The sequence below is a fragment of the Ovis canadensis genome, chromosome 8, assembly GCF_042477335.2.
Source record: "Ovis canadensis isolate MfBH-ARS-UI-01 breed Bighorn chromosome 8, ARS-UI_OviCan_v2, whole genome shotgun sequence".
In the NCBI taxonomy this organism is placed as follows: Eukaryota; Metazoa; Chordata; class Mammalia; order Artiodactyla; family Bovidae; genus Ovis; species Ovis canadensis.
The window spans coordinates 38,805,001-38,818,579 of NC_091252.1; the positions used below are offsets into that span (position 1 = coordinate 38,805,001).

At 42.8% G+C, this 13,579-nt stretch overlaps 2 protein-coding genes across 13 annotated transcripts in view; both read left to right on the forward strand.

Moving 5' to 3' along the window:
* The window catches only part of LOC138444767 (DNA polymerase epsilon subunit 4-like), a 24,971-nt gene extending 17,399 nt beyond the window's left edge, over positions 1–7,572 (forward strand). The window contains exons 2-3 of the mRNA XM_069598173.1: positions 1,264–1,399; positions 7,371–7,572. The gene's annotated coding sequence lies outside the window, so the exon portion shown is untranslated. The remainder of the gene's footprint in view (positions 1–1,263; positions 1,400–7,370) is intronic.
* The window catches only part of PPIL6 (peptidylprolyl isomerase like 6), a 41,197-nt gene extending 31,667 nt beyond the window's left edge, over positions 1–9,530 (forward strand). For 6 of the 12 annotated variants that reach the window (XM_069598160.1, XM_069598161.1, XM_069598164.1 and 3 more), the window contains 3 exons: positions 1,264–1,399; positions 7,371–7,449; positions 9,188–9,530. In XM_069598160.1, coding sequence (XP_069454261.1) covers positions 1,264–1,399; positions 7,371–7,449; positions 9,188–9,400 — 428 coding nt within the window. In that variant the 3' untranslated portion in view covers positions 9,401–9,530. Of the gene's footprint in view, positions 1–1,263; positions 1,400–5,707; positions 7,573–7,668; positions 7,816–9,187 lie in introns of those variants that run through there. The other 6 variants (XR_011258576.1, XR_011258577.1, XM_069598165.1 and 3 more) reach the window with 4 other exon arrangements.
* The last annotated feature ends 4,049 nt before the right edge of the window (positions 9,531–13,579 follow it).

The following is a 13,579-nucleotide window of genomic DNA, read 5'->3' on the forward strand; positions in this document are numbered from 1 at the left end:
TGTCTGACGCAGGATACAGCATGCTTGGGGCTGGTGCATGGGGATGACCCAGAGAGATGTTATGGGGAGGGAGGTGGGAGGGGGGTTCATGTTTGGGAACGCATGTAAGAATTAAAGATTTTAAAATTTAAAAAATAAAAAAAAACAAAATTAACAATAAAAAAACAAAATGGAGTATCAATGTAATTATAAAGATACAATAATATTTTATTTGCATTTCATAAGATTTCAGGTCTTTATTCAGTGTGCAGTTTAACAAGCTAAAAGTAACCACCATGGGTATGGCTTCGTTGACTTAGCTTTGAAACTTAAAATAAGAATAGTCAGCAACTGAAGTTTAGGAAAATCTTGACAGTTAATATTCATCTCTCAATTATCCCCAGAATTTGATATAGTTCCTGAATGAAAACTTTTACTGAATTTCTCTTCTATTACCTCCTTCTGTGTTTTTGTGTTTGGAGGCAAATCTTATTTCATGCTGGAAATCGTTCTTCCTGCAAATAGTGGTCTGATAATCACTGTATAATTCTTTTTACTTGTTAAATCTTCTGCTTTAAAAAAAAAATCACTTTCCACAAAATCTTGGTCAATCCATGTAAGGTGTGAGATTAAAATTTACTTAAAGACTACTAACAATAGCATAAATTATTTTCATCAATATTTAAGGCCACACATATGCCAAGTAATGTGCTAGGTGGCCCTGGGGATAAAAGGTGTGATGAGATAAAGTCCCTGCCTTCCCAAACAGGAAACAACCTGTGAACAATTACAGAGTATTTTAAAGACTACAATAGAGGCCTGTGGAAGATGCTGTGAAGGGAAGGGTCTGTCCATGAAAGGTATCTCCAAGGAGGCATTTTTAATAATCACCTTGGTAGTTTGAATAAAATATTACTGTCAAAACAATACAAGAATGTTTACTGACTTTAATTCCTAAAAAAGGTATGCACTTCCTTTTACATTTTTAATTTCAAGTTTTTCCTTTTATGTTATCAATTTTCTTACCACACTTGTTTTTAAGGATGCTAATGGTAAACTAAAGGTAAATGTTTAAATAGTTCTAATAAGACTTTCCAGCTTATCCTTTTTAACAGCCCAGTTGAGTGAAAGTTATAAGAAACAAATAGAATATTTACAATTTGGAATCCACTGATAAATATGATTGCGAATCCTTGTAACCAAGCATTCTGTTTGTGCTCTATGTGTTACAATCAGCCAAGAAAATAAATATTTTAATGACCTACTATGTATTGTCTTTTCTAGATGAAAACTTCTCAGTTCCTCACAATAAAAGGGGAGTTCTTGGAATGGTCAACAAAGGCCGTCACAGCAATGGGTCACAATTCTATATCACACTACAGGCTGCTCCGTATCTAGATAAAAAATATGTGGCTTTTGGGTATGTGCATTTTAAGTTTGTCTATGTAATATTTATATATGTTAAAATGTGGTTCAAAAATATTTGGGTGAGCATTATACATAGCCTATGAGTAAACTAAAAACAATTAAAAAACAAAAGCAATACAAATACTATAGACAAATATATTTAGAAATAAGTATTTCATAAGAAGCTTTCTTGGAGAAGGAAATGGCAACCTACTCCAGTATTCTTGCCTGGAAAATTCTGTGGACAGAGGAGCTTGGCAGGCTACAGTCCATGGGGTCATAAAGAGACAGACATGACTGAGCGACTGAACACACAAGAAGCTTGCTATCTATTAAAAACACAGAAACTATTTAGCCATTACAATGTTCTGTGCATCCATCCATCCATCATCCATCCTTCTGTGGATCTTTAGCCTCAAGTATATTGTCAATGAAAGTGAATAATACCATAGCTCTTAATAATGTGTATATATTTAGATGCAGAAGTGAGGCAAAGCCATTTAAGTAACTATCCATGAACACTGTGAAGAGAAAGATGACAGTCATCCCAGTTACAAGTAACTTTTTGTTACTGAGCAATTTAAACTGTGGAACGTGCATGCATGCTTAGTCGCTCAGTCATATCCATCCAACTCTGAGACCCCACAAACTGTAGCCGGCCAGTGTCCTCCGTTCATTGGATTCTCCAGGCAAGAACAGTGGAGTGGGTAGCCATTCACTTCTCCAGGGGATCTTCCTGACCCAGGGATTGAACCTGGGTCTCCTGCATTGCAGGTGACCCATCTGAACTATAAGGGAAGCCCTTAAAATACAGAAATGTCTCAGGTAATAATTATTAGAATATTATTCAGTTCAGTTTAGTCGCTCAGTCATGTCCGACTCTTTTCGACCCCATGAATCACAGCACGCCAGGCCTCCCTGTCCATCACCAACTCCCAGAGTTCACTCAAACTCGTGTCCATTGAGTCAGTGATGCCATCCAGCCATCTCATCCTCTGTCGTCCCCTTCTCCTCCTGCCCCCAATCCCTCCCAGCATCAGAGTCTTTTCCAATGAGTCAACTCTTCGCATGAGGTGGCCAAAGTACTGGAGTTTCAGCTTCAGGATCAGTCCTTCCAATGAACACCCAGGACTGATCTCCTTTAGGATGGACTGGTTGGATCTCCTTGCAGTCCAAGGGACTCTCAAGAGTCTGCTCCAACACCACAGTTCAAAAGCATCAATTCTTCGGTGCTCAGCTTTCTTCACAGTCCAACTCTCACATCCATACATGACCACTGGAAAAACCATAGCCTTGACTAGATGGACCTTTGTTGGCAAAGTAATATCTCTGCTTTTCAACATGCTATCTAGGTTGGTCATAACTTTTCTTCCAAGGGGTAAGCGTCCTTTAATTTCATGGCTGCAGTCACCATCTGCAGTGATTTTGGAGCCCCCCAAAATACAGTCTGACACTGTTTCCACTGTTTCCCCATTTATTTCCCATGAAGTGATGGGACCAGATGCCATGATCTTCGTTTTCTGAATGTTGAGCTTTAAGCCAACTTTTTCACTCTCCACTTTCACTTTCATCAAGAGGCTTTTTAGTTCCTCTTCACTTTCTGCCATAAGGGTGGTGTCATCTGCATATCTGAGGTTATTGATATTTCTCCCAGCAATCTTGATTCCAGCTTGTGCTTCTTCCAGTCCAGCGTTTCTCATGATGTACTCTGCAAAGAAGTTAAATAAGCAGGGTGACAATATACAGCCTTGACGGACTCCTTTTCCTATTTGGAACCAGTCTGTTGTTCCAGGTCCAGTTCTAACTTGCTTCCTGACCTGCATATAGGTTTCTCAAGAGGCAGGTCAGGTGGTCTGGTACTCCCATCTCTGTCAGAATTTTCCAGTTTATTGTTAGCAATAAGCATATAGGCATGTGGACCTAAAATGAATGGTGATGATACTCTTCACCACTCCTGTGTTTCATATCTCTCTTTGATTATGGAAATGAATATAAGTTGAAGCTAATACTTAGTCTTTCCTGAAATGATATATAAAGTGTCAGAACGTTTCTGAATATTTAGATTATTCCAGCTACTCCATAGGGATAATTACTGACCCTTCATTCCAAGGAAAACTTCCAGGACAATTTTAAGCACAATTATTCCTTCAGGGTAATGTGGATGATATTTCCAGGTTGAAAAAGCATAAAGTATATTTTCAGCCAAAGGAGATTTCTTTAAAGAGGTAATTTTAACAGCTACATAAGCTAAAATAATGCATTTTCCTCCATCTTCCCTGGCTTAATAAACTGTATTCTGATTTTGAAAATGCATTTTTCAATATGTTTTAAGTCCAAATAATTCTCACAATTTCTTAGATCTTTTAAATATCTTCCTGTCACCTTCTGGTAGTGTCACTGCCCTCAACCATATACTTAGATTCTTTATATCCTTCTGAAAAGAACGTTTCTCAAACACACACTGACCGTTTTGCAGCATTTAATGCCTCTTTCACCATCTCCGCCCCTGGATGCATACAGCCTGGAGTTCAGAGTGGCATTTTAGGTCCTGCACCCTCTGGCCCCCCATCTTTTTCAGCCTTCACTGCGGCTGGCCTTCTGACCTTTTATTCACCTAGCATTTTATTAGGCTTCCACCAAATGCTGGTCCCTGTGCTCAGTCCTGAGGAAAGAGTGATGAGACACAATTTCTGCCTTCAGGGAGCCTATAACATGTTAGAGAACCCAACAACTGTGAGACAGTGAGCCATGAGACAGCAAGCCCTGTAAAAAGTGCACTGGGAATACAGGGGGGAGGGCAAGGCAATAAATACCCTCCAGCTCCTTAGTAAAAGCCAGCGCAGATCGTTACAGTACGGTAGTGGAGTAGAGGAGTGCTTGGTCTCCTTTTGATGACTGCTTTTCCCATGTGATTCATCTTTGGGGGAATCTCTCCCACTGAATCATTATCACCAACACATTGGCCTCAGAGAGGCAGTTGCATCGTTTTATTGCTCTAGCCTAAATATCTTTTTTCCCCCCTGAAGCCTCCAAATAACAGCTGAGTCTGGGCTGAACTATTTAAACAAAACCTTTCAGAAGGTTAAGGGAGAAGCAGAAAAGTAATACCATAGTAGACAACTAGATAATCCGACAAAATAGAACCAACTCCTTCAGAGATATCCTCCTTCCCTGCTGTGGGGCTGCCTCTAGTGGGAGATGCTTTTTCTTCCCTGTCATCACAGAGCACCCCCAGCTTCATCTGAGCTTCCAAAAGCTCAGACATGGCTGGCAAAGGCCAGAGAGATATAGAAATTTCGTCTCCTATTTGAGACAGACCCTCCATTCAAGCCCTCGTTTCTGGTGCATTACCTTGCCTTGTCTTCAGAAGGATAACACTGGGAATGCCCTTTGGGGAGGCGGTGTCAACCCACAGCTGGTCTGGTTGATGCCCTTGCCCAGTGGTTTCATGGGGAAAGAATATCAAAATACAAGTCCATTCACACAAATGTAGAAGGGATATATGTTGGGAATAGTGCTAGGGAGGAATTAATCGCCCTATAAGGGACCCCTAAAGTAGGGGGGAGTCACAGAAAGTCTCATGAGAAGGTGAAATGAGGACTGAAAGTCATAGAGAAGTTAGGCAGATAGAGCACAGTGGAAATCAAAATGAGTAGAATCCGTTTTGGAAGGAGTGAAGAGCCTTTGGAGAGGGACCTGAGGAGTAAGGGGAGTATCCTATCTACCAGTCACTTAATCGGACTAGAGCTTAGTGCCCAGGGGAAACGGAGAGTGCGGTGGCTGGAGAAGATGAGACGGCCAGGGCCCAGCTCTCAAAGGGCTGAGGGTGCCATGCTGCTGAGCATGGGCCCCCACCTGAAGGCCCTGGGAAGCCATGCAAGAATTTTAAATTAGGAGCAACATGAGGAGATTTTCGTTCTGAAAAAAGTATCTTTTTAGCAGAAGTGAGGGATTAATTAGCAAAGGATGAAAATGAAGGGAGAAAGGCCAGGTAACAAGTGATGGTAACAGCAGGCCATGAAGTTTTCATCTAAGGCACTGGCAGTACATATGAGCAGGGGATAAATGAATACAAATTCAAGAGATATTTGGAACTTAGATTCAACAAGACTTTATGACTGTTTAGATGTTGGTGGTGAAGTTATGGGAAAATTCTAAAGCAATGATACCTAATAGAACTTTCCACAGAGATGGAAATATACTAGGATCAGTGCTGCCCATTATGATAGCCCCTGCCATATAGAGCCACTGAGCAGCTGCAATGTGGCCAGTGCAACTGAGGAACTAAATTTAATTAAATGTAATCACCACCTGTGACTAGTGGCTACCATCCTGGGCAGTGAAGAGCTGGAGGAACTCCGAGGACTTTGGAACTGGTTGGATGGTTGGTGCCATTCACTTCAGCAGAGAATACAAAAAGGAAGATATGGGAGAGAAGACCATGAATTCAAGATGGACAAGTTATGTTTCAAGTGAAGACAACTCTATGACAGGCAGGTGGCAACTCCTCAATACCAGAAGTTAAGGGATTCAAGCTGCACCAGGGCTGGAGATGTACATTTGGAAGCTTTCAACATGGCGGCTGAGCTGCAGCCAGACCGAGTACCATCCCTCCCAGAACACCCTCTGGGCCTCTGCTTGTCTTGTCACTTTCTGCCTTCCTTCAGTCTGCCAAAATCCCATTCAGGGCTTAGGTCAGAAATCCCCACCAACTACCAAAATCAAACTGCTTCCTTGTCCTCTTTGGCACAGTGTGAACAACTGGATATAGGGACAGGGCCTCATTTATCTTGTGCCCTAACACCTGGAGAGGTGCATACAGTAGGTGCTCATTCAGTGTCTATGAAACCAATTTGGAGAATAGGCTTCGCATCCTCTTTGGACAAAGGTGAGTCTGTCCGTTTCTTCCCTGCTCTCTATCCTGAGAATATACTTTTTGTCCTGCTCTGTCATGTTTTCTAACTGGGATGGAAAAAATACATACCCCCCATCAAAAGAAAAAAAGAGAGAGATGACTAGCATATGGTCAGCGTCAGCACTGACTGCGTCCCCTAAAGGATCATGAAATGGAAATCATACCTCGTCAACCACTACTTCAACCCAAACCCTGGCAGGGGGCATAGTCCTATGTTTAGGGCTGGCTCTCTGGCCCCTGCTGCCTTTATTTTGAGTTGTGAGAACCATCAGAAGTCTAGTTCCACTCAGGGAGTTCTGGCTTGTGGCCACTGAATGAGTAGAGACTCAAACTAGCGCGGCTTTGGGCTGCCTTTAATTCATGTGTTAAGTGGATGCCGATGAGGCGCTTACTCTGTGCCAGGCACTGAGTAGCACTAAGCGACAGCATGATCTCTGCCCTCAGAGAAGAATCAGAAATTAACTCAGGAAGCACAGAAATAGGTGTCAAATTTATCCCTGATCACTCCTATAAAGAAGGGGAACATGATAGAAGTCGGGTGGGGAAGCAGGATAGTGTCGAGGAAACATTCCCCAAGGAAGTGATGACTGAGTGGGATCCGAAGGAAGCCCAGGAGGTGACCAGGCAGAGAAGTGGGAGGCAAGAGCAAAGCAGACAGCTGTGGCAGGAAGGGCACATGGGGTGGCTGAGGTGCTGCGAGCTGGTCCAGCTGGAGTCGAGAGCAAGGGAGCATGCTGCAGGGCGCCCTCAAGGGGAGCGGGGAGGTGGGTGATGGTAGAGACCTTCGGTCTTTATCCTAAGGATAATGGGAGATTATTGAAGTCGGGAGGTGAGACTACATTAGCATTCTTAAAAGATCTCTCTGGCGGCAGTGAGGATAACAGACTGGGAGAGACCCGGAGCAGGTGTGGAGTGTGATAGAGTACACACATCTAGAGCAATTTAAGATATTTATGACTGAGGTTAATTTAATTTGTAGCCTTAGCTAAGCTAGACAGGACTCAAATTAAGAATGTAAGGTATACGTGAAACTTGACAATTTTTTTTCCCATTTTTTTCTCCAATATAGGCAACTGATTGAAGGAACAGACGTTCTTCATCATCTAGAGTCAGTTCCAACAGAGAATGAAAGACCAATACAAAATTGTGTAATTACTGACAGTGGAGAGCTTTATGCCTAACTTTCGTATCAGTATTTTCTGACAGTTTTATTATTATATATCTGATCAACTGTTTCTAGATTTAATTAAATGGTGCTTGATAAAATTTAATTTGAAAGCTGTGGCAGACGCTGTAGAGTAGCTCTCCAACGCCCAACCCCTCCCCATTTTCCTTTCTTATCTAAAGCAAAACACACAATTTTTCAGCTTCCTTTGCGTCAGGAGTAGCCATGGGATACTGTATTGGCCAGTCAGACAGGAGCAGAATGCCAGTGGTCCTGCCCCTTCCCGTTTATCCAGTCTTGAATGCAGAGAGGCTGGAGCAATGAAGGAAAGGCCAAGAGAACAACAAAGGTATCAGCTCCAGTTCTCCAGCTGTAAGGAACTACCTATGTCTCGACTTCTTACTATAGAGACAAATAGACTACTGTTGGTTGATTGGTTGATTTTGTTACTTGTAGCCAAAACCATTCTTCACTTAGCAGCAGTACTTAATGGCCTTGAATCCTAAAACATTTGTAACTATAATAATGCTGCTGTTTATAATTCTATTTCTTCCATAAGAAGCTTGGTAAATCAAATATGAGGCACTAGAAAAAAATTCATTGTAATATTTGTTTATACATAGCATTCAGAAAAGGGTATACACTTTGGATGTTTTTATGAGTAGAAAGCTTGTCTCTGAGTCACACCAACCATGTGAAAACCAAGGGCTTGAGTTACAGTCCCTACGGTGGTGGATTCCTGAGATGCTACTGGGGTCCAGTTTTATCAGCTGCTCCTTAAGCTAAGAGGTATCAACTAGGGAACTTTTTCAACACAGGTGGCTGGAACACATCCTTGAGCATGGGACAGATTCTTGGCATTCACCCAGCTCTCTCCCCAGAGGTTCTTACTTAGTCACTTGAGCACTGGTCACTTGGGAATCACTGCAAGACACAAGCAACAAGTTTCAGCCCCGTTCTGTAGTCAGGGCACGCTTGTCTGCGTTGGTGGTGGCCACTGTCAGTTTCCACCACTGCTGCCACACTGCTGCTCTGCCCAGAGCCACCACACTTTTCTTGCACTTAACTGAAGGTCTTCCAAGAGCAATCTTTCGATCTTCAGGAGACAGCCCTCTAGTTGACCTGGGTTTTGTCAAAGGGAGGCAAAGGATTTAAAATTTTTTTAGTTTGAAATGGTTATAGATTCACAGGAAATTGCAAAAATAGAGTGGTCCTGTGTACTGATCACCATTTCCCCAGAGGTCCTATCTCTATGAGTGAAAAATGCTCAGTTGTGTCCGACTCTTTGCGACCTCATGGACTGTAGCCCACCAGGCTCCTCTGTCCATGGGATTCTCCTGGCAAGAATACTGGAGTGGGTGTCATTTCCTTCTCCAGGGGATCTTCCTGACCCAGGGATTGAACCTGGGTCTCACGCATTACAGGCAGATTCTGTACCATCTGAGCCACGAGGGAAGCCCATTTTATACTAAAGTACAATATTAAAACCAGGCAATTGACCGTCGCAGAGTTGTCATTTTATCCTGTGCAGATCTGCGTGACTGGCACCACAATCAAAACACAGAACTTTTTCGGCACCACAAAGACCTCCCTTGCCTAGCCCTACATAGTTACACTTACTCCCCTGCTTCCTGCCATCCCTAGTAATTCCTGCCAACCAGTGTCTATGTATCTATCCATCTACATTCTCCCTCCTTCCCTCTCTTCCTTCCTAATAACAGCTTCATTGCTGCGGTGACATGGCTCCATCCTCAGGTCTGAGGCGGATGAGGAGGAAGCGTACTGCCTGTGTCACACCATCAGTGACCTGGGGGCTGCAGAGTATTACGAACGTGTGCTCTGGAACCAGACAGAGTCCTGGCTCTGCTCTTCCCTCGCTGCATGAATGTAGGCAAGAACTTCGCTGTCTTTTTTGCCTCGTCTTAAAACAGTAGTACCTACCACACAGGGCTGCTCTGAGGGTTCAGGGAATTAATACTTTGTAGATAGGATCTAGAATACGAACTGTTTGCTCTAAGTGCTCAATATATGTATGATTAATAAATTCCTGGTGTATGACCTTCAGAGTGTTGTCAAGGAACTTGCATTTAAAAAAACTTCCGCAGTGACTGATTAACAGCCAGATTTGGAAAACACTGAAGAGGAGCTATCTCCTTTTCCTCTACTCTGAGGGCCTGCACCCTACCTAAGAATCCCAGCTCTTTGTATTGGGAGGGGTTCCTCCGGTCACACTGATGACACGGCAAACAAAGGGGTGCTGACCTTGCCACAGAGAGTCTCAGCAACTCCTGAAACATGTGATAAATCAAACTGACACTTTGCAAAAATCCTGGTTAAAACACATTACAAGCATTAGTCATGTAATAAGCACCAGCAGAACAATTCTTACTGACAGAATTAAGCATTTATCTAATATTGTTAAAGAACTGGGATATTGGCATGGACACAAGAAACTCTGTATTTTTAGTACAGCTGCATTGAAAAGGTAGAACTCCACTGACCATCTAAAGGAACAAGGTCACGGTCCCTTTGTCTGCTCTCACTTCCCACTTTCAGGCTGTGTAGAAACTTTAATCACACGTCTGTATATGCAGTGGTTCTTATTCAGTTCAGTTCAGTCGCTCAGTCGTGTCTGACTCTTTGTGACCCCATGAATCGCAGCATGCCAGGCCTCCCTGTCCATCACCAACTCTCGGAGTTCACTCAGACTCACGTCCATCAAATCAGTGATGCCATCCAGCCATCTCATCCTCGGTTGTCCCCTTCTCCTCCTGCCCTCAATCCCTCCCAGCATCAGAGTCTTCTCCAATGAGTCAACACTTCGCATGAGGTGGCCAAAGTACTGGAGTTTCAGCTTTAGCATCATTCCTTCCAAAGAAATCCCAGGGCCGATCTCCTTCAGAATGGACTGGTTGGATCTCCTTGCAGTCCAAGGGACTCTCAAGAGTCTTCTCCAACACCACAGTTCAAAAGCATCAATTCTTCGGCGCTCAGCCTTCTTCACAGTCCAACTCTCACATCCATACATGACCACAGGAAAAATTTAAAGGTACAAGCACTGATACTTCTGTATTAGAATATATTCTATCTTAGAATGATTTATATGTTTAACCGTAACATTTGGAGAAGCCGTTACAAAGGACACAAGCTTATCCAACTAACTCCAAATATAAGACTTTAATTTAACCAAACTGAAAGATTTTGATTTGATTAAATAGAAGGAATTCTAAATTTTTCCAAATCCACAAATACAAGAGTAAGGGCATTCTGATGATTTATACAAAATGCTAGTTACGCAACCTTGTCCTAATATCTGATATGGCAAAGGCAAGCACATACGCTGTATCTTACAGCAAGCCATGTTGATAAGCCGAGTGTGGTATCTGTTCATTTTGGAGGGGGAGATTTGAGATAAATGTTTAAAATTCTACCCAAAGAACAGGTTTTCCCCAACTCCAAACAAAGCCAGCTATTTGTTAATGAATGAATAGGCTGGCAACCTCAGGATTCCATACTCAAGAGTATTTATATTTTATACATATTTAAAATCAGGTGTGTTTGTTTTAGTCCTAGCTAGTTAGCAAAATGGTGGCCAAATCACTTAACTTTGCATTTTCTTCATTTGTTAAAAGAAGTAAAGAAGCTTGTCAGCTCCCTGCTGGCTCTAATACTGTGGTGGTTCCCTGACTAAATTTATATAATAACAACACTATAATTTACTTTGGGGCTTCAATTTCATTAGTAAAATTGGGGCACATCTCATAACAGCTTGAAGATTGAACTAATTTGTGAAGACACCTCTAATGATGCTTGACATAAAGCATGAATTCAACGAAAGTTGGTTTCCCTTCTGGAATGTCAACCCACAAAAACCAGAGAAACTGCCACTAACAGAACATTATCATTTCAAGAACAACAAGTCCCTGTTATGCTCAGTGTTAGCTATTCTCACTAACATACTAATTTCCAATTGACTGAATTAATTCAAAGGTAAATCCTCAAAATAAAAATTAATCTCTATCAACCTGTGATACTCTCTCCCTCATGGAAACTCACTTTTTAAACTACTATATTGCTTATACCATCCACTATCCTTCCCAAAATGGAATCATGACTTAAACTAGCAAATCTAGTCAGTCCATATCTCCAGTAAGTTTTATACATCATACAAAATATTTGTAACAAACTCAGTAGTAACACAACATAAAGTCTGACACTTGAAAGCAGGCTTTGAAAATGTGATGAATCATAGGTTCTTCAGTGTGCCTCAAAATGCTTGAGCCTATTAAACCACAGGTTCTTGGACCTCACACCAGTTTCTGGTTCAGCGGATTTGGAGTGAGTTGGAGAATTTGCATTAACATGTTTCAGGTGATGCCGATCTGGAGACCACACCTTAAGAACCACTGGGGACTTCCCTGGTGGTACAGTGGATAAGACTCTGCCTGCCAAAGCAGGGGACACGGGTTCAATCCCTGGTCCAGGAAGATTCCGCATGGCACAGAGCAACTAAGCCCGTGCACCACGACTACTGAGCCAGCACACTTACAGCCTGTGCTCCGCATCAAGAGAAACCACTGAAATGAGAAGCCTGCACACCACAGTGAAGAGCAGCCCCTGCTTGCCGCAACTAGAGAAGGCCCGCTGGTAGCAACAAAGGCCTGGGGCAACCAAAAATAAACATTAAAGAAAGAACCACTGGAATGTACTGAAGTCATAGACACACGAGAGACTTGGGGCATACAAGTATGCAGAACAAAGATAAACGTTACTAAAACACCAAAGTGTGACAACAGAGAAGAATGAGGAGAATTCCCCGCTAGTCCAGTGGTCAGGACTCCGGGCTTCTACTGCAGAGGGCCAGGGTTTGATCCCTGGTCAGGGAACTAGGATCCTGCAAGTGACATGGCCCCAAAAAAACAAAACAACACACACACACACACATACACGAATGAAAAATAAGAAACTGATTTCATCAAGGCAGAAGGGAGGTATGCAAACACTGGCCAATCACAAGGGACAGCAACTAGAGGCCTGATGCAGGGTCCCAGAGCTCTTGGCTGGGATGGAGGTGAGCCCTCCGCTGCTGGAGAGGCAACAGGGCCAAGTCTGGGGTTTCAGAGGAGGAGGGACGGACCCTTGGGCTGCTCAGGGTGGTGCCCTTCACCATTCAGAACAGAATCACTGGAATATTTTTAAGAAGCAGAATATTCAGGGTGTGTTGCGGCTGAAAAGCAGCACTCCAAAATAGGGTTACTTCAGTTCAGTTGCTCAACTGTGTCTGACTCTGCAACCCCACGGACTGAACCATGCCAGGCTTCCCTGTTCATCATCATCTCCCGGAGCTTGCTCAAACTCATGTCCATCAAGTTGGTGATGCCATCCAACCATCTCATCCTCTGTCGTCCCCTTCTCCTCCTGCCTTCAATCATCCCCAGTATCAGGGTCTTTTCCAATGAGTCAGTTCTTCGAAACAGGTGGCCAAAGTATTGGAGCTTCATCTTCAGCATCAGTCCTTCCAATGAATATTCAGGACTGATTTTCTTTACCACTGACTGGTTTGATTAGGAGGAGCACAAAGATGCCTGGGCACAGGAGAAGGTAGCGAGTAATGCTGAGTATCAGAAAGCTGCCTGGGTATAGTTCAGCTTGAATTTTGGGGTTGTTCCTAAGGAATGAGTTATTAACAAGACTTTCTCTGTTTTCTAAAGAAATACAATGCGGAAAGTTCTAGCCTGCCCAGGATTTAAAGCAGTATAGAAATAAAAATAAATGCATCTCAAGTGCCAGTCTACAGGGAAGCTAAGCTGGGCTCCAAGATTCCTGCACATCCAGGAGCTTCGTATTGTTTGTATCCCAACCTTACATACATTTGTAAAACAAGTAAAAACCCAAACAAAGAAACAAAAACTTCACATGTCCTGCTTGATGTAATTTTGTAGAGGATTCACCACTAAGTATTGCAGCCACTCAGGAGGGTAGATTCCTCCTAAGTAACTCCATGGGTTAAAGTGTAAAGCAGTCTTCTTAGACTTTAATAGGTGTATGTTTTGATCTGCATATGGAACAAAATGCAGACTGTGATTCAGGAGGTTTGAGGTGAGGCCTGACAT